Below are 17,951 nucleotides of genomic sequence, written 5' to 3' on the forward strand. Positions count from 1 at the left end.
AGCAACAGAGGTGTAGGGGGAGGGGGAGGCGCCCAAACACGCCCACGAAACCTTCTTGGCACTCCCCGCCTGGCCAAAACCATCACACCGCGCGAGGGTTCCCGCAGGTCTGCCTGCGAGCACGCAGTAGGCTGGATCTTATGAACGCTGACTCGCACCTCGGGCTCCTCCCACCTTCCCTGGGTCTTTAAAATGCCCAAAAACCAGAAGGAATGCTTCTTTTTATGGTAGGAAAGACTGAGGGTCGAGCCCCGCCCCTCGGGTCTGGTCCCGCCCTCTTTCCGGCTAGGCCCCGCCCTCTTCCCGGCGCGACCCTGCCCGCTTCCTAACTGTGCCCCGCCCTCTTCCCGGATAGGCCCCGCCCCTTCCTGACTGGCCCTGCCCCCTTCCTGGCTCGGCCCCGCCCCGCGCAGGCGCGTCGCCGCCGCCCCGCCCGCCCGCGGACGCGCGCGGACTCGCCATGGCGGACCCCGAGCTGCAGCTGGTGGCGCGGCGCATCCGCAGCTTCCCCGACTTCCCCATCCCGGGCGTGATGTTCAGGTGCGGCGCGGGCTGCGGGCGCGGGTCCGGCGGGGCGCCGCTCGCAGGTGGGTCACGGGGCTGTGCTTGCGTGCAGGGACATCTCGCCCCTGCTCAAGGACCCCGACTCCTTCCGCGCCGCCATCCTCCTGCTGGCGCGGCACCTGCGCAAGAGCCACGGCCGCATCGACTACATCGCGGGCAAGTGGGGCCGCGCGGGCGCGGGATCGGGCCTGCAGGTGGCCAGGGGTCCCGGGCGGGGCCCCCTGCCCTGCCGGGGACGCGCTGGCGGGTGCCAGGGCCCAGGGAATGCGGAGCGCTGATGCCCGACTGCCTTGAACGGCCCACATGGACCCGGGGACAGCGGTGTGGACCAGGACCTTTGCCCGATGGGTCCCACGTGTGGGCCGAGCTGGAGGCACTGCATCGGACATGCCTTGGGTGTGTCTGACCCGTCCCTGTGTCCTAGCGGTCAGGAAGCCAGGCCACGTGCCGCAGACTGAGGCCCTGGCCCCTCCCTGGTCAAGGCCTGGCCGTCCTGGCAGAAGACAGGCATCCCTGGCCTTTGGGCCGCAAACTGCCCAGGGAGGACCCTCACGCCCTGGCGGGCTGCCTTCCACAGGCCTGGACTCCCGTGGGTTCCTGTTTGGCCCCTCCCTGGCCCAGGAGCTGGGCCTGGGCTGTGTGCTCATCCGGAAACGGGGCAAGCTCCCAGGCCCCACGGTGTCTGTCTCCTACACACTGGAGTACGGGAAGGTGAGTGGGCAGAGCGGCCCGGGTGGCAAAGCCCAGGACGCTGACCCAGGTGCTCACAGCAGCCGCCACTCTCCTCCTGCAGGCCGAACTGGAAATCCAGAAGGACACGTTGGAGCCGGGGCAGAAGGTGGTGGTTGTGGATGACCTGCTCGCCACTGGCGGTGAGGCCCCAGTGAGCCGCGGGGTGGCCAGCCCATCTCCCTCCCCTGCCTGGAGCCGGGCCTCACGGCTGCCCGCCTCCCACAGGGACCATGCGCGCTGCCTGTGAGCTGTTGAGCCTGCTGCGGGCCGACGTGCTGGAGTGCGTGAGCCTGGTGGAGCTGACCTCGCTGAAGGGCCGGGAGAAGCTGGGCAACGTGCCTTTCTTCTCCCTCCTACAGTTCGACTGACCGCCTGGAGCTGCAGGCCCCCGCCGGCCACCAGGGGGCGCTGGCTGCCCACTTGGAACTTTGGTCTGGGGCCAGAGGTTTGGGCCGCCTGGGGCTCAGGAAGTGCCCAGCCCCAGGCTGCAGGTCCAGTCGGGAACCCAGACGGAATAAATGGTTTGTTTGCTAAAGTGCTGTCTCCTGTCCAGCTGACTGGGCGGCAGGCGCGTGCCTGCAGCTAGGCGTATGGGACCGGCCTCTGAGGGCGGGCGCCTGTGCCCTGCCCATGCCCCACAGAGCCTGTCTGGACCCCAACCCCCAAGCAGAGACGCCTCCAGTTTAACCACTTTATTTGCACACATTGCAGGCAGGCAGGCCGGCCTCCCTTGGCCAGCGTGCACCTCCTCCCGGTGTGGGACTGTCCACTCACAACGTCACAGCGCTGCCTCGGCACGTGCCAGGCACGCCAGCCGGGCGGTGAGGCCAGCCAGGTCCGCCGCCTTGTCCACCCTGACGTAGGTGTCCGAGCGGACGCGGTGCAGGCTGAGCCAGTCGGGCAGCAGCTCGGAGAGAAGGCGCAGGTGCCGCTCCATCTCCTCTGCAGAGAGAGGGCGGGTGAGGCGGGCGAGCCCAGGGAGGTGCCCAGGCTGTGCCCAGGAGGACGGGGACATACCGGGGCTCATGGCTGAGCGGTAGCTGCCCACCATCCGGGCACAGGCCACGTCCATGGCGAGTGCTGGCTTGCGCTCGGCCACAAAGACGCCACGCAGCAGCCGGGCCAGCTCGGGCAGCCGCTCTAGCCGCTCCAGCCGCTGCTCCTGCTCTGGCCGCCGCGTCATCCGTGCCAGCTGCCTTTGCACCTCCTTGGCCCGGACCTGTGGGGGTGCGGCTGTGAGTGCTGGCGGTGACCAGCACCAAACCCCCTCCCCCTCCCCCCACTCACCCGCTCCAGCAGGGCCTGAGACACCCCCTTCAGGGCGGCGGGCGTGGTGGGCGGGGAGGCAGGTGCCGGAAGGCTGGGGGCTGCGGGGCTGTCGGCCTGGGCTGTGCGCTGGGCCAGGGCCGTCAGGGCCTGCTCCATCTGGACAGGGGTCGAGGTGGTCAGGGGCTTCGGCCTTCAGCCCTCCCTCTGCCCCAGACACCACATGCCCACCACACACTGGTCCCTCCCACCTTGGGAGACAGCAGGCTGCGGGCCCGCGACAGCACTTCCTGGGCAGTGGCCGGCTTCTCTGCGTGGGGCGGCTGGGGCAGCTCCGCAGGCTCGATGTCGGGGACCCCGTCCACGTCAAAGCGGGGGTGCCAGCACGTCAGCTGCTCCTCGGGCACCACCATCGGGGGGTCCAGCGAGGCCAGGAAGGCCTGTGGCAGAGGGAGACCGGTGAACTGGACGCCCCCCTCGGGTGTACCCAGGTGCCAGTCCCCCCACGGCAACTCACCCGGTGGTGCTCCCGGACCCGCTGCACGAGGTTGTGGCTGAAAACCTGGCGCCGCTGCAGGAGGCGCGAGGCCGTGAGCCGGGGGGCCGCGGCCCCGTCCTCTGCGGGGAAAGTCAGACCTGAGTCCCTCGGGCCAGGGCCGGGCCACGCTGGTGGGCCGCGAAGCCCCACTCACCAGGCTCTAGCAGCGGCTCGATGGTGAGCTGGTAGGTGGACTTCTTCCCGCCGTCCCGGAAGGTGGGGACGCCGCGCTCCTGTCGGAAGCGGTAGCCGCCGGGGTACACGGTCTTGATCTGGCCCAGGTTGTGCTCCTCGAAGCGTCTGGGAGACCGGGGGGGGGGGGGGGGGTGTCAGAGCAGCAGGAGCACCCGGGCCGGGCCCCGGAGCCCCCCGACAGCCTCCGGCTCTGCCGGTCCTGGCTCACTTGCTCAGCACATCCTGCACGCCGCGCTGGACCTTGGCAAAGGTGGCGGTCTCGGCCCGGCTGTGCAGCATGCCCACGATCGTGTCCACGCTGCGGAACATCTCGGCCAGCACCTGGTACTTGTACGGCAGCACCAGGCCCGGGGGGCCCGGCTGGGCCAGGGCATGGAAGCGCTGGTAGGCGGGCAAGGCCTGCTGGCTGCTGCCGGGGAAAGCCAGCCTTGAGGGAAGGCACCCCCGGCCCCGGGCAGGGGAGGGCCTCTGGCTGGCTCGGTGTCCAGCCACAAACCGGCACGGGGCACTGGACACCGGTTTGACCCAGCTCACTGTGACCCGAGCTCTAAGGGGTCACAGGACAAGCCCGAGAGCCTGGCAAGAGGCGGCAGATATAAGCCTGTCCACAGGCAGCAGACAACCCACCAGCCCCATGTAGCTCTGGAGCATGGACAGGACACACTGACTGTCCACGCTGCCCCTGCAGGAGATGTGGGCCCGAGTCCGCCCGGCCCTCTGTCCAGCTCACCGTGACTCCACGGCCTCCGCGGCTGGGGGTCTGTCCTCATCGTCGGTGTGGGCCGTCAGCTCCCGGGCCCGGGCGCCCAGCTCCCGGGCCCGCTGCAGGCACCGCCGGAGCTCGGAGGGGTCCTGGGCCGAGACCTGTGGTCAGGGGCGCTGTCAGTGGGCCGGCCCCCTCCCTCGCGGCCCCGCCGGGTCCTGCCGCCTCACCTGGTTCTCGGGCGCGGCTCTCTCGGCCTTTCTGCTGGGGGTAGGGGGCTGCGGGGGGCTGGGGGCGGCCGGGGGGCTGCGCTCTGGGACCTGCGGGAGCCTCGCGTGATGAGATGACCGATCCCGCCCCCCGCCCCGCCGCGCCCCCCGCCCGCCCCGCGCGCTCACCTCGGCGGCCGGCAGCCGCAGCCTCCTGCGCGCGGGCGGCGCGGGCTCGTCGCGCGTGGGCTCGGCGGGCGGGCGCGCGCGCTTGCGGCTGCTGCCCGGGGTGCGGGGCAACAACTTGGCGGGGCTCGGCGTGCGCCAGGCCGGCTTGGCGCGCGGGACGGCGGACCCCGGGGGCGCGGGGCGGCGGCGCGCGTAGAAGTCGGTGAGGCGGCGCTGCGCCATGGGGAGGCGGGCGCGGGGCGCGGGGTCCGGGCGCGGTGCAGGCGGGGCGTGGGGCGCGGGGTCCGGGCGCGGGGCAGGCGGGGCGCGGGGCCGCCGGGCACGCCGGAAGGAAGGACGCGGCGCGGTTCCCGCCGACTTTCGCGCGCAGCCGGCCCCGCCCCGCGCCTGCGCCGCGCTCGCCCCGCCCCGCCGGGCCGCGGGGCCGCAGGGACGCGGGGTCGGCGCCTGGCTCGGGCGGCCCGGACGGCCCGCGGGGCTCGCACCCGGCCGCGGGGTGGCGGTTCTCGGGCCGCCCCGGGACGGGGAGACGCTCGGGCCCCGGAGCTTGTGCCGGGGCGCGGACGCCTCCCTCCCTGCCCAGGTCACGGCCCTGCCCCCCGGGAGGAATGTGGCAGGGCCGGTCCCGGGTCCCGGCGCTGCCCTGCAGCCCGTGCCGCGAGGACCAGAGGGCACTGCGGAGGGCCGGGCCGGTCCCCGAGCCGCCGGCCTGAGCCCCGGGCACTGCCGAGGCTGCGCCCGCCCGTGCCCGAGCTCAGTGGGAGCCGGGCCAGGGGGAGCCGCGCGAGGGGCTGCAGACGCCGCCCTTGCTCCCAGCACCCCCGGTTCTCCCCTAATTCCGGTCCATGCCCCGGTGCTCAGGGCCTGTCCTTACGTGACGCCAGGGACTGGACCGGGGTCAGCTAGTGTTCAGGGCTGACCCTCTGCCCACTGCCCTGTCTCCAGGGTTAGATTTTATTTTACTTATTTTTACATTTTTGTTTTATCCGGGGGCCGCACCTGGCTCTGTACTCAGGAGTCATTCCTGCGGGCAGGGGCGAGGGGGCCATATGGACGCAGGCACCGAGCCCGGCCAGCCTCGCGCAGGGCACACAGCCTTCTTCCGGACTGGGGCTCCGACCCCTCAAGCCCTCCAGGTTTTAAACAGCAGGTAACAAGTCCTCGGGGCCGTCAGGCCACGGAGGCCGCCCACAAACGCCCTGGCGCCGCGCTGCGCCCGGTGTGAAGCACGTCCTTCAGCTGTGAAACTACTAAATAAAATACGTACTTAAAGACAGACAAGGTCTCCTCGTCTTCTGTGGGAGTTGGGGCACAGCCCAACCCGGCGGTACTCTGGGCTTCTTCCTGGCTCTGCAGGGGTCAGTGGGCTCAGGGGGCCGCATGTTGCGGGAGAGTGCATCAGGGTTGGGGCGGGCAAGGCAAGCACCCTCCCTCCACACTGACTGCTGTTCCCCTAATGTTTCAAAAGTTGACTTATTTTTGTCGTTTTTTCCTACTTTGATTTCTGGACCACATCCAGCAGTGCTCAGGGTTTGTGCCCTGTTTGGTGCAGGGGGTGGCGCCCCACCAGCCTGCAGTGACCCCCCTGTGCCCTGCATCTCCGTGACAAGCCTCAGTTTCATGTGCCAAGCTTCTGTTCTTTGCTTCATTTCCATGTTTCCCCAACATCTCATCTGAGAAACGCTCTAATTTCATTTCCTGAATCTTAACTCTAACTCATTCTCCCAGTACCTCTGGTTTTTACCTTACACGTTTTCTTGTTTGTTTGTTTTGGGTTTGGGGCCACACCTGGCAGTACTCAGGGGCTTACTCCCAGCTCTGCACTCAGGAATCACTCCTGGCAGTGCTTAGGGGATCGTATGGATGCCAGGGGTCCAGCTTTGCAAGGCAGGGACCCTCGCTGCTGTGCCTCTCTGCCTTGCACGCAGCCCACCTAGGTTGGATCCCGGCGTTCCACCCCCTGGGCACCGCCAGGAGTAATTCTTTTTTTTTTTTTTTTTTTTTGCTTTTTGGGTCACACCCATCGATACTCAGGGGTTACTCCTGGCTTTGCACTCAGGAACCACTCCTGGCGGTGCTTGGGGGACCATATGGGATGCCGGGGATCGAGCCCGGGTCGGCCGCGTGCAAGGCAAATGCCCTACCCGTTGTGCTATCGCTCCGGCCCCAAGCCAGGAGTAATTCTTAAGTGTAAACCCAGGAGGAACCTCTGGGCATTGCTGTTTTGGCCCCCAAAAATAAAATAAAATTTTAGGGGCTGGAGCGATAGCACAGCGCAGAGGGTGTTTGCCTTGCACACGGCCGACCCAGGTTCGATTCCCAGCATCCCATATGGTCCCCCGAGCACCGCCAGGAGCAATTCCCGAGTGCATGAGCCAGGAGTAACCCCTGTACATCACTGGGTGCGACCCAAAAAGCAAAAGATAAAATAAAATAAAACTTTAAATAAATGGATTGAGGCTGGAGCAATAGTACAGAGTGTAGGGCAATTGTCTGGAACGTGGCAGAGCTGGGTTTAATCTCCAGCACCCTATATGGTCCCTGAAATACCACCAGGCATGACCCCTGAGCACAGAGCCAAGAGTAATCCTGGAGCACAGATGGGTGTGGCCCCAAAAGCCAAAACTAAAAGTTGTTTAAATAAAAATAAGTGAATTAAGTCATGAGGTATTCATGGAAATAATTACTGTAGGGAAAACAAGCAGTGATAAACTTTTTTCTTTTTGCTTTTTGGGTCATACCCGGCGATGCACAGGGGTTACTCCTGGCTCATGCACTCAGGAATGATTTCTGGCGGTGCTCAGGGGACCATATGGGATGCTGGGATTTGAACCCAGGTTTGCCACGTGCAAGGCAAACGCCCTCCCCACTGTGCTATCACTCCAGCCCCCAGCAGTGATAAACTTTAGCTTCCCAACGAAATTAGGTCTTGGTCTGTGGAGGTAGTTCCAGGGTTAAGGCACTTGCCCTGTGTCTGACCGCCCAGCTCAATGGCCAGGCTCACCTGGTCCTCAGAGCCCCACCAGGAGTCTCCTGAGCACAAAGCCAGGAGTGGCCATGAGTTCCAGCCCAGCCACTTCCCAAAATTAGATTTTTACTTCCTAGGTCTAGCACTGTGTGGATGGGCAGGGCCTAAGGAGCAGGTGGCAGGTGCGCACTGCCCATTCAGGGGGGCTGACAGGGACAGCACAGGGGGGACACTGGCCCACAGGTAGCCCACCCACTTGGGTCCCAGTATGGCCGGGTATATACGGTCCCGAGCATGACCGGGACTGAGCCCAGAGCTCAGGGCAGCTGTAGGCCTAAAACAAAAACAATGACACAGCACATGAGGGTTTTCCAAGCCTGAGTTTTAATTCCTAACATGGTAAATATCAACAGATGCAAACCCCCATCAGCAAAAGCCCTTGGGGCCTCAGCACTTCTTACGGGTCTGGACACAGACCCAAACAGGCAGTGGCTCCAGGCCACGGCCAGGTGCCTGGACAGACGCATGCCAGCGGAAGATGAGAAGGTGCTAGAGATCTGATCTCAGCCGTACGTGAGGACGGTTGTGTCTACACTGCCTGTGTATGCTGCGTCAGTGTCCACACCACTGAAGAAGGTGAGGGCATCTGTACACGCCACGCACATGTGCTGTGTCGCTGGTGAACGTGATAGCAGCTGGGTCTACACTGCCCGCATGAGCCACGTCACTGCTGAACGTGAGGGCACCTCTGTGTCTACACTGCCTGTGTGAGGATAATCACGTTTATACTGCCCGCATATGCAGCAATTCACCTGCTGCCCAGATGCAAGGACACCTGCATAAAAGCTGCTAAGAGGTCATGTACTATATCCTGGAGGCTAAAAGAGCCTCCAATGCAGCACCATTGGAAAGGACGAGTAAAGAGAGGCTTCTAAAATCTCAGGGCTAAAATAAAATAAAATAAAATAAAATCTCAGGGCTAGTGAATGGGGACATTACTGAGACTGCTCAAGAAACTTGACAATCAACGGGATGATGATGATGATGATGATAATGAGAGGCTAACTATTCTCATCACACAGAAAAATATTCTCTGTGAGGTAAGACAATCCCCATCACCACCAGCAGCAACACCAACATCACCATCAGCACCAAAACCACCAAAATCAGCATCAGCACCAACATCAGCATCACCATCACTACCAGCATCACCATCACTACCAGCATCAGCACCAACGTCCCCATCAGCACCACTATCAGCACTGCTGGCATCACCATCACTACCACCACCGTTATCATCACCGTCACTGTCACTGACCACACACTGAACAAACGGAGAGTTTGTTGGATCTCCTCCCCCTGGTCCAGAGAACCCACCCCGGGACCTGCCTCTGTCAGTCTGTGCCCGTGCCCGGGAGACGCTGCCTCTGTCCCAGTGCCATCTGCAGTCAGAGTGAGCACAGTCACCTTGCAGCAGGTGGGCTGTGTGTGGGCCCCAGGGTGCGCTCCCCCTCCAGGTGGCCCTCACTCAGCACCCCACGTTCACACACACAGCCGGCTCTGCACCCCACCTACCCCCCGCGCCTCCTCTGCTCGCTCGTCCTTCCTCGAGAGCTGCCAGGTGCCAGGAATTGACAGCGAAGAAGCCTCTGCATCCCCTGGGTGCTGCCGCCAGGACGGAGCTTTTCAGGGGTGAGTGATGGGTGCCGGGCCTGTGCCAGGCCTGTGCCGGGCCTGTGCCGGGTCTGCATGAAGCTTCTGCCTTCACTGAAGGAGCTAGGCCTCAGCCTGGCCTACCCCTTTCCCGTCTCCTGCCCGACAGCCTCGGCATCTCTCCCCAGGCCTCAATTTCCCCAGGCATGGGGGCCGGTGGGAGGCCCTGCAAGAGAACAAGGCATCTTCTCTGTGCCCACCCCATCGACACCTGGGATGTAGCTTGAAACTGCCGGGGCCATGCAGGCTGGGAAGCCAGTGGTAGGACACGGCAGCACCGGGCGGCGAGGGCTGCGGTGTCACGCTGAACCTCACACAGGCACGACACGGACCTCTGGGGGCCCGCGTGATGCTCGGGGACCATTGTGGCACCTCCGGGCAGGCACCTGTGCCCAGCGCTCACTCTCCCGCCCCTCAGGTGCAGCCCTATACCCAAATGAGGCCTCAGAGGGCCTCAGAGAAAGCACAGGGGTTAACGCCCTCCATTGCCCACCCAGGGCCCCCCTCGGCTCTACACGTGGTCCCAAGGCATCGCCAGGGGGCACTTCTGAGCACAGAACCAGGAATACCCACCAAATAAACAGTCTACCTGTTCAAGTATATAAACATAGATAGGTAATGTTTTCCAGTGCTCAGCATGGACTCACTGAGCTACCTGACACCCACCCTCCCCCACCAGTCCTTTGCTCTGGGGGGCGGCACAGATGGCTCAGGTTCTGACCCGATACCGCACAGTCCCCAAGCACTGCCAGGAGTGACCCCCAGGCCAGCGCGGAGCCAGGAGTGGCCCTGATGGCACCGTTTTGTGGTGTTTTTACCTCAGTTTGGAAGAACTGTGCAATTTTGAGCATGGAGTTTTATGCAAATGGAGCTGAATCAGAATTCATGAAATTCACAGCTGAGAACCTGTGCTTCCATATGAAAGTGTACTGTGTATGCTTGGAAGGTTTCCTGCAACAGAACAAAGTTTAAAATTAACTAACTAGAGGGTGAGTCCAGTTCCCTTCACTGACTGGACCCAGGTTATGGGCAGGGAGGGGAAGGGAGAGACAGGGAGGGAAGGACAGGCCAAGGCAGGGGGGGACAGGGCAGGGCTGGGAAGGGAGGGACAGGGACGGACAGGACAGGGAGGGAAAGGACAGGGAGGGGCTGGGCACGGAGGGACAGGGCAGGGCAGGGCCGGGCAGGGAGGGACAGGGCAGGGCAGGGCCGGGCAGGGAGGGACAGGGCAGGGAGGGGTTGGGCAGGGAGGGACAGGGCAGGGAAGGACTGGGAGGGGCTGGGCACTGAGGGACAGGGCAGGGCAGGGCTGGGCAGGGAGGGGCAGGGCAGGGCTGGGCAGGGAGGGACAGGGCAGGGCTGGGCAGGGAGAAACAGGGCAGGGAAGGACAGGGAGGGACAGGGCAGGGAGGGGCTGGGCAGGGAGGGACAGGGCAGGGCTGGACAGGGCAGGGAAGGACAGGGAGGGGCAGGGCAGGGCAAGGAGAGGCAGGGCTGTGCAGGGAGGTACAAGGCAGGGCAGGGCTGGGCAGGGAGGGACAGGGCAGGGAAGGACAGGGAGGGGCAGGGCTGGGCAGGGAGGGACAGGGCAGAGCAGGACCATGCACGGGGGATGTGCCAGCACTTAGGTCTGAGGTGCAAGACTGAGGGTGGGTTCGTGCCCGCAGGCCGCGCCCCGCTAGGTGGTCAGAAACAGGAAGACAGGAAGGAGGATCCACCAGCCCGGGACCGGCAGGTCACGCCCACACAGCTGTCAATCACAGAGGCGGTCTGTAGAGCCGACCGTCAGTCACGTGGCCTGGCCCCTGCAGGGCGGGGCTGGGTGCGGAAGGGCGTGGCCGGGCGGAGCCCACACACCTGAAGGACCCGACACCTATCCTTGTCCCCGCAACACCCAGCCACTGTCTCCTCTCTCCGAGGCGTTAGAGGCGCCTCCGGGCCTCACCCGGGTGCCAGGTGGCCTGCAGCTGGACGCCCCTGCGCAGTGAGGGCCAGCCGCACCCCGCCCTGCTGGGCACGTAGGGGATGACACGCGGCTCACGGGCACCCCGAGGACAGCCCCGCCCACGGCCACCCAGGACAGCCACGCCCACAGCCACCCAGGACAGCCCCGCCCACGGCCACCCAGGACAGCCCCGCCCACGGCCACCCAGGACAGCCCAGCCCAGACACCCCAGGACACCCCGCCCACGGCCACCCAGGACAGCCCCGCCAAGGCCACCCAGGACAGCCCCGCCAAGGCCACCCAGGACAGCCCAGCCCAGACACCCCAGGACACCCCGCCCACGGCCACCCAGGACAGCCCCGCCAAGGCCAGCCAGGACAGCCCCGCCCACGGCCAGCCAGGACAGCCCCGCCCACGGCCAGCCAGGACAGCCCCGCCCACGGCCAGCCAGGACAGCCCCGCCCACGGCCACCCCAGGACAGCCCAGCCCATGGCCACCTAGGACAGCCCTGTCCACAGCCACCCAGGACAGCCCAGCCCAGATACCCCAGGACAGCCCCACCCACAGTCACCCCAGGACAGTCCAGCCCAGATACCCCAGGACAGCCCCGCCCACGGCCACCCAGGACAGCCCAGCCCATGGCCACCCAGGACAGCCCTGTCCACAGCCACCCAGGACAGCCCAGCCCAGATACCCCAGGACAGCCCCGCCCACGGCCACCCAGGACAGTACAGCCCAGACATCCCAGGACACCCCGCCCATGGCCACCCACGACAGCCCAGCCCGCGGCCATCCTAGGACAGTCCAGCCCACGGCCACCCAGGACAGCCCCGCCCACGGCCACCCCAGGACAGCCCTGCCCACGGCCACCCCAGGACAGCCCAGCCCACGGCCACCTAGGACAGCCCCGTCCACAGCCACCCAGGACAGCCCAGCCCAGATACCCCAGGACAGCCCCGCCCACGGCCACCCAGGACAGTCCAGCCCACGGCCACCCAGGACAGTACAGCCCAGACATCCCAGGACACCCCGCCCACGGCCACCCACGACAGCCCAGTCTACGGCCACCCCAGGACAGCCCAGCCCACGGCCAGCCAGGACAGCCCCGCCCACGGCCACCCAGGACAGCCCAGCCCACGGCCAGCCAGGACAGCCCCGCCCACGGCCAGCCAGGACAGCCCCGCCCACGGCCAGCCAGGACAGCCCCGCCCACGGCCACCCCAGGACAGCCCAGCCCATGGCCACCTAGGACAGCCCTGTCCACAGCCACCCAGGACAGCCCAGCCCAGATACCCCAGGACAGCCCCACCCACAGTCACCCCAGGACAGTCCAGCCCAGATACCCCAGGACAGCCCCGCCCACGGCCACCCAGGACAGCCCAGCCCATGGCCACCCAGGACAGCCCTGTCCACAGCCACCCAGGACAGCCCAGCCCAGATACCCCAGGACAGCCCCGCCCACGGCCACCCAGGACAGTACAGCCCAGACATCCCAGGACACCCCGCCCATGGCCACCCACGACAGCCCAGCCCGCGGCCATCCTAGGACAGTCCAGCCCACGGCCACCCAGGACAGCCCCGCCCACGGCCACCCCAGGACAGCCCTGCCCACGGCCACCCCAGGACAGCCCAGCCCACGGCCACCTAGGACAGCCCCGTCCACAGCCACCCAGGACAGCCCAGCCCAGATACCCCAGGACAGCCCCGCCCACGGCCACCCAGGACAGTCCAGCCCACGGCCACCCAGGACAGTACAGCCCAGACATCCCAGGACACCCCGCCCACGGCCACCCACGACAGCCCAGTCTACGGCCACCCCAGGACAGCCCAGCCCACGGCCAGCCAGGACAGCCCCGCCCACGGCCACCCAGGACAGCCCAGCCCACGGCCAGCCAGGACAGCCCCGCCCACGGCCAGCCAGGACAGCCCCGCCCACGGCCAGCCAGGACAGCCCCGCCCACGGCCACCCCAGGACAGCCCAGCCCATGGCCACCTAGGACAGCCCTGTCCACAGCCACCCAGGACAGCCCAGCCCAGATACCCCAGGACAGCCCCACCCACAGTCACCCCAGGACAGTCCAGCCCAGATACCCCAGGACAGCCCCGCCCACGGCCACCCAGGACAGCCCAGCCCATGGCCACCCAGGACAGCCCTGTCCACAGCCACCCAGGACAGCCCAGCCCAGATACCCCAGGACAGCCCCGCCCACGGCCACCCAGGACAGTACAGCCCAGACATCCCAGGACACCCCGCCCATGGCCACCCACGACAGCCCAGCCCGCGGCCATCCTAGGACAGTCCAGCCCACGGCCACCCAGGACAGCCCCGCCCACGGCCACCCCAGGACAGCCCTGCCCACGGCCACCCCAGGACAGCCCAGCCCACGGCCACCTAGGACAGCCCCGTCCACAGCCACCGAGGACAGCCCAGCCCAGATACCCCAGGACAGCCCCGCCCACGGCCACCCAGGACAGTCCAGCCCACGGCCACCCAGGACAGTACAGCCCAGACATCCCAGGACACCCCGCCCACGGCCACCCACGACAGCCCAGTCTACGGCCACCCCAGGACAGCCCAGCCCACGGCCAGCCAGGACAGCCCCGCCCACGGCCACCCAGGACAGCCCAGCCCACGGCCACCCAGGACAGCCCCGCCCACGGCCACCCCAGGACAGCCCAGCCCATGGCCACCTAGGACAGCCCTGTCCACAGCCACCCAGGACAGCCCAGCCCAGATACCCCAGGACAGCCCCACCCACAGTCACCCCAGGACAGTCCAGCCCAGATACCCCAGGACAGCCCCGCCCACGGCCACCCAGGACAGCCCCGCCCACGGCCACCCAGGACAGCCCAGCCCAGACACCCCAGGACACCCCGCCCACGGCCACCCAGGACAGCCCCGCCAAGGCCACCCAGGACAGCCCCGCCAAGGCCACCCAGGACAGCCCAGCCCAGACACCCCAGGACACCCCGCCCACGGCCACCCAGGACAGCCCCGCCAAGGCCACCCAGGACAGCCCCGCCCACGGCCAGCCAGGACAGCCCCGCCCACGGCCAGCCAGGACAGCCCCGCCCACGGCCACCCCAGGACAGCCCAGCCCATGGCCACCTAGGACAGCCCTGTCCACAGCCACCCAGGACAGCCCAGCCCAGATACCCCAGGACAGCCCCACCCACAGTCACCCCAGGACAGTCCAGCCCAGATACCCCAGGACAGCCCCGCCCACGGCCACCCAGGACAGCCCAGCCCATGGCCACCCAGGACAGCCCTGTCCACAGCCACCCAGGACAGCCCAGCCCAGATACCCCAGGACAGCCCCGCCCACGGCCACCCAGGACAGTACAGCCCAGACATCCCAGGACACCCCGCCCATGGCCACCCACGACAGCCCAGCCCGCGGCCATCCTAGGACAGTCCAGCCCACAGCCACCCAGGACAGCCCCGCCCATGGCCACCCCAGGACAGCCCTGCCCACGGCCACCCCAGGACAGCCCAGCCCACGGCCACCTAGGACAGCCCCGTCCACAGCCACCCAGGACAGCCCAGCCCAGATACCCCAGGACAGCCCCGCCCACGGCCACCCAGGACAGTCCAGCCCACGGCCACCCAGGACAGTACAGCCCAGACATCCCAGGACACCCCGCCCACGGCCACCCACGACAGCCCAGTCTACGGCCACCCCAGGACAGCCCAGCCCACGGCCAGCCAGGACAGCCCCGCCCACGGCCACCCCAGGACAGCCCAGCCCACGGCCAGCCAGGACAGCCCAGCCCACAGCCAGCCAGGACAGCCCAGCCCACGGCCACCCCAGGACAGCCCAGCCCAGATACCCCAGGACAGCCCCGCCCACGGCCACCTAGGACAGCCCCGTCCACAGCCACCCAGGACAGCTCAGCCCAGATACCCCAGGACAGCCCCGCCCACGGCCACCTAGGACAGCCCCGTCCACAGCCACCCAGGACAGCTCAGCCCAGATACCCCAGGACAGCCCCGCCCACGGCCACCCAGGACAGTCCAGCCCACAGCCAGCCAGGACAGCCCCGCCCATGGCCACCCAGGACAGTCCAGCCCACGGCCAGCCAGGACAGCCCAGCCCACGGCCACCCCAGGACAGCCCAGCCCACGGCCACCTAGGACAGCCCAGCCCACAGCCAGCCAGGACAGCCCCGCCCACGGCCACCCCAGGACAGCCCAGCCCACGGCCACCTAGGACAGCCCAGCCCACAGCCAGCCAGGACAGCCCCGCCCACGGCCACCCCAGGACAGCCCAGCCCAGATACCCCAGGACAGCCCCGCCCACGGCCACCCAGGACAGCCCAGCCCAGATACCCCAGGACAGTCCAGCCCACAGCCACCCCAGGAGAGTCCCACCCACGGCCACCCAGGACAGCCCAGCCCAGACACCCCAGGACAGCCCCGCCCACGGCCACCCACGACAGCCCAGCCCACGGCCATCCCAGGAAAGTCCCACCCACGGCCACCCAGGACAGCCCAGCCCAGACACCCCAGGACAGCCCCGCCCACGGCCACCCACGACAGCCCAGCCCACGGCCATCCCAGGAAAGTCCCACCCACGGCCACCCAGGACAGCCCAGCCCAGACACCCCAGGACAGCCCCGCCCACGGCCACCCCAGGAGAGTCCCACCCACGGCCACCCAGGAGAATCCCTCTCGTGGCCACCAAGCTGGGCCCACGCCTGGCCATGCTGGGGTGAGGCTCAGGCGCGGCCACTGCAGGCGGGTGGTGCCAGCGTCCCCCCGCGGGTTCCCTCTCACTGTCCTGTCACTGCTGCTGCTCCTGCTGATTTGGGTTTGGGCCGTACCAGCGTGCCGGTGCTGCTCCGGCCCCGTGGCCAGGGGTCACCCGGGCGCTGCTGGGACCCTGTTCAGGCTCATGCCCGGGGTACCCGCCTGCATGGAATCCTGGCCCCTGCCCGGACGTGGCGGCGGCCACCAGGACTGCCCCCCGCGCGTGAGGAAGGCGAAGGACGGGTCAGGGCCCGAAACCAGGGTGTGGGCCGAGGCGCGGGTGTGCTTAGGGTGGCGCCCGCTTAGAGGCACTGGTGCCCCCTCAAGCTGTACTGGGGGCTCCTGGGGCGCGGGGGGGGGGCTGGGTTGTGGGCAGGGATAGGGCGCGGGTGGACGGGGCCAGGGAATGGGTGGGGCCCGGGCAGGCGGGACTTGCACTCGTGTGGGAGGGGCCGGCGCTCCGGTGGGCGGGGCTGTGTGCGCATAGGCGGGACCTGGGCGGTGGGCGGGGCTGTATGCTCATGGGCGGGACCTGGGCGGTGGGCGGGGCTGTATGCGCATGGGCGGGACCTGGGCGATGGGAGTGGCGGTGGTTCTCAATGTTGGGGGTAGGCCTCCAGAGCCTCCAGGATGTTCCAGTGGGGCCACGTGAGAAATCCACGTAAGGAGACATGGCACGGACTCACTGGCCAGCCACAGGACATGGAGGCCACAGGACAGAGGTCAGGAGCACCCACCTTTTTTTTTTTTTTTTTTTGCTTTTTGGGTCACACCCGGCGATGCACAGGGGTTACTCCTGGCTCTGCACTCAGGAATTACTCCTGGCGATGCTCAGGGGACCATATGGGATGCTGGGATTCGAACCCGGGTCGGCCGCGTGCAAGGCAAATGCCCTACCCGCTGTGCTATCGCTCCAGCCCCCAAACCCACCTTTCTTTTAGCAAGTCGGAAAGGAGGAGAAATGCCAACCTCTGGGAACCCTGGTGCCACGACAGACCGCATCAGCTTCATGCCCAGGAGGGCTGCACATGATGGGACGTCAGGGGAAATAAGACCAGCTCGAGGACGGGAGGCTCCTGGGTGGAGGGTGGACAGAATGACAGAGATGGACAGATGGATAGTGTTGGGCAGACGGATGGGATGGACAAATGGATAGAATGGACATCTAGATGGTGACAGGACTGCACCCTGTGGGCACAGAGCCAGGTCAGTCCTGGGGGCCGCAGTGCCAGAGCCACCATTACAGTCCTAACTGTGTTAAGTGCACGACTCAGTGGCGCTAAGTACTTTCGCGCTGTTGTGTAACTAGCCCACTGTCTATTTCCAGAACTTTTTCATCATCCCAGCAGAAACCCTACACCCGTTAAGTAACAACTCCCGGCTCCCTCCCGCACCCCCGGGAGCACGATGGCTTCTGTGCTGACTTTGCCTTTCCCAGAGGTTCCAGTGGAGGGGATCTTCCAGGGGTCCACTGCGTCTGCCCGTGCCCAGCGGCTCACGTACGAGGTGCCCTCTGGCCGCATCCTGTCGGCGGTGTCTGTGCCTGAGCAGTTTGTCCACCTGGGATTCATCTCATCGCCTGGTGGGCTTGGTTTGTGCATTTGCAGTGCAGGGGCAGCACCTGGACCTGACGGGCAGGTGCTGCCCTGCTGAGCCTCTGCCCCAGCACCAAGTTTCCTCTGCAGAGGTAGACACAGCCCCTCCAAGCTCTCTGGCCCTCTCCTGCCCCGAAGGGCGGGCTGCTGCTTCACGTTCCACTCCAATAGTCTGGGAACAGAGTCCGTGGCCACAATGACTGGACTTGGGACAGGTGGTGGGGGGTGGCTGGGACTCCTGGGGAGGGGGAGCAGCAGGCAGGCAGGCCTCGTGGGAAGTCATCAGAGTCCCTCCAAGGGCTCCTGTCATTTGTTTTGTGAATAGGTGACACATGCTTGTGCCAAACAAAATCAAATAGCATGAAAAAGCATCTCAGGGGTCGCTCTGTTTGCTCTACGCCTCCTTCCGGTGTGGGTGTGGGGGCGTGTCACTTGCCCTGGAAATCTTGTATCTCAGAGCCAGGGAGCGGTCAGCAGGTTACTCTGTATCACTTCCAGCCTGGTTAGCCCTGGGACCCCACACTCCTACCCTGCCGGCACACCTTGCGCCTAACCGCCAGGAATCCTGCATGGAGCTGTCCAG

At 66.6% G+C, this 17,951-nt stretch overlaps 3 protein-coding genes across 6 annotated transcripts in view; 2 read left to right on the plus strand and 1 right to left on the minus strand.

Moving 5' to 3' along the window:
• Positions 1-381: 381 nt before the first annotated feature.
• Positions 382-1,831, plus strand: APRT (adenine phosphoribosyltransferase). Of its 2 annotated transcripts, XM_004600487.2 has the most exons (5): positions 382-540; positions 617-720; positions 1,142-1,275; positions 1,358-1,436; positions 1,522-1,831. In XM_004600487.2, the coding sequence occupies exons 1-5, from the start codon at positions 461-463 to the stop codon at positions 1,662-1,664; spliced, it is 540 nt and encodes a 179-aa protein (XP_004600544.1). In that variant the 5' UTR covers positions 382-460; the 3' UTR covers positions 1,665-1,831. The 2 variants fall into 2 exon arrangements, with proteins under 2 accessions (XP_004600544.1, XP_055001780.1); XM_055145805.1 differs by having other exon boundaries at positions 496-540; positions 617-1,275.
• Positions 1,832-1,973: 142 nt separating this feature from the next.
• CDT1 (chromatin licensing and DNA replication factor 1) lies at positions 1,974-4,643 on the minus strand. Of its 3 annotated transcripts, none has more exons than XM_055146009.1 (10): positions 4,397-4,643; positions 4,229-4,318; positions 4,026-4,159; positions 3,504-3,701; positions 3,255-3,400; positions 3,080-3,180; positions 2,814-3,002; positions 2,584-2,721; positions 2,314-2,515; positions 1,974-2,238 (listed from the first exon to the last, which is right to left on the minus strand). In XM_055146009.1, the coding sequence occupies exons 1-10, from the start codon at positions 4,616-4,618 to the stop codon at positions 2,075-2,077; spliced, it is 1,584 nt and encodes a 527-aa protein (XP_055001984.1). In that variant the 5' UTR covers positions 4,619-4,643; the 3' UTR covers positions 1,974-2,074. The 3 variants fall into 3 exon arrangements, with proteins under 3 accessions (XP_055001984.1, XP_055001983.1, XP_055001986.1); XM_055146008.1 differs by having other exon boundaries at positions 3,504-3,704; XM_055146011.1 differs by lacking the exon at positions 4,229-4,318 and having other exon boundaries at positions 3,504-3,704.
• Positions 4,644-8,078: 3,435 nt separating this feature from the next.
• PIEZO1 (piezo type mechanosensitive ion channel component 1) overlaps positions 8,079-17,951 on the plus strand; it is a 35,836-nt gene continuing 25,963 nt past the window's right edge. The window contains exons 1-3 of the mRNA XM_055145560.1: positions 8,079-8,100; positions 8,465-8,703; positions 17,265-17,355. Of these exons, the coding sequence (XP_055001535.1) occupies positions 8,079-8,100; positions 8,465-8,703; positions 17,265-17,355 (352 nt within the window). The remainder of the gene's footprint in view (positions 8,101-8,464; positions 8,704-17,264; positions 17,356-17,951) is intronic.

This window comes from Sorex araneus, chromosome 8 (assembly GCF_027595985.1).
Source record: "Sorex araneus isolate mSorAra2 chromosome 8, mSorAra2.pri, whole genome shotgun sequence".
Taxonomy (NCBI): domain Eukaryota; kingdom Metazoa; phylum Chordata; class Mammalia; order Eulipotyphla; family Soricidae; genus Sorex; species Sorex araneus.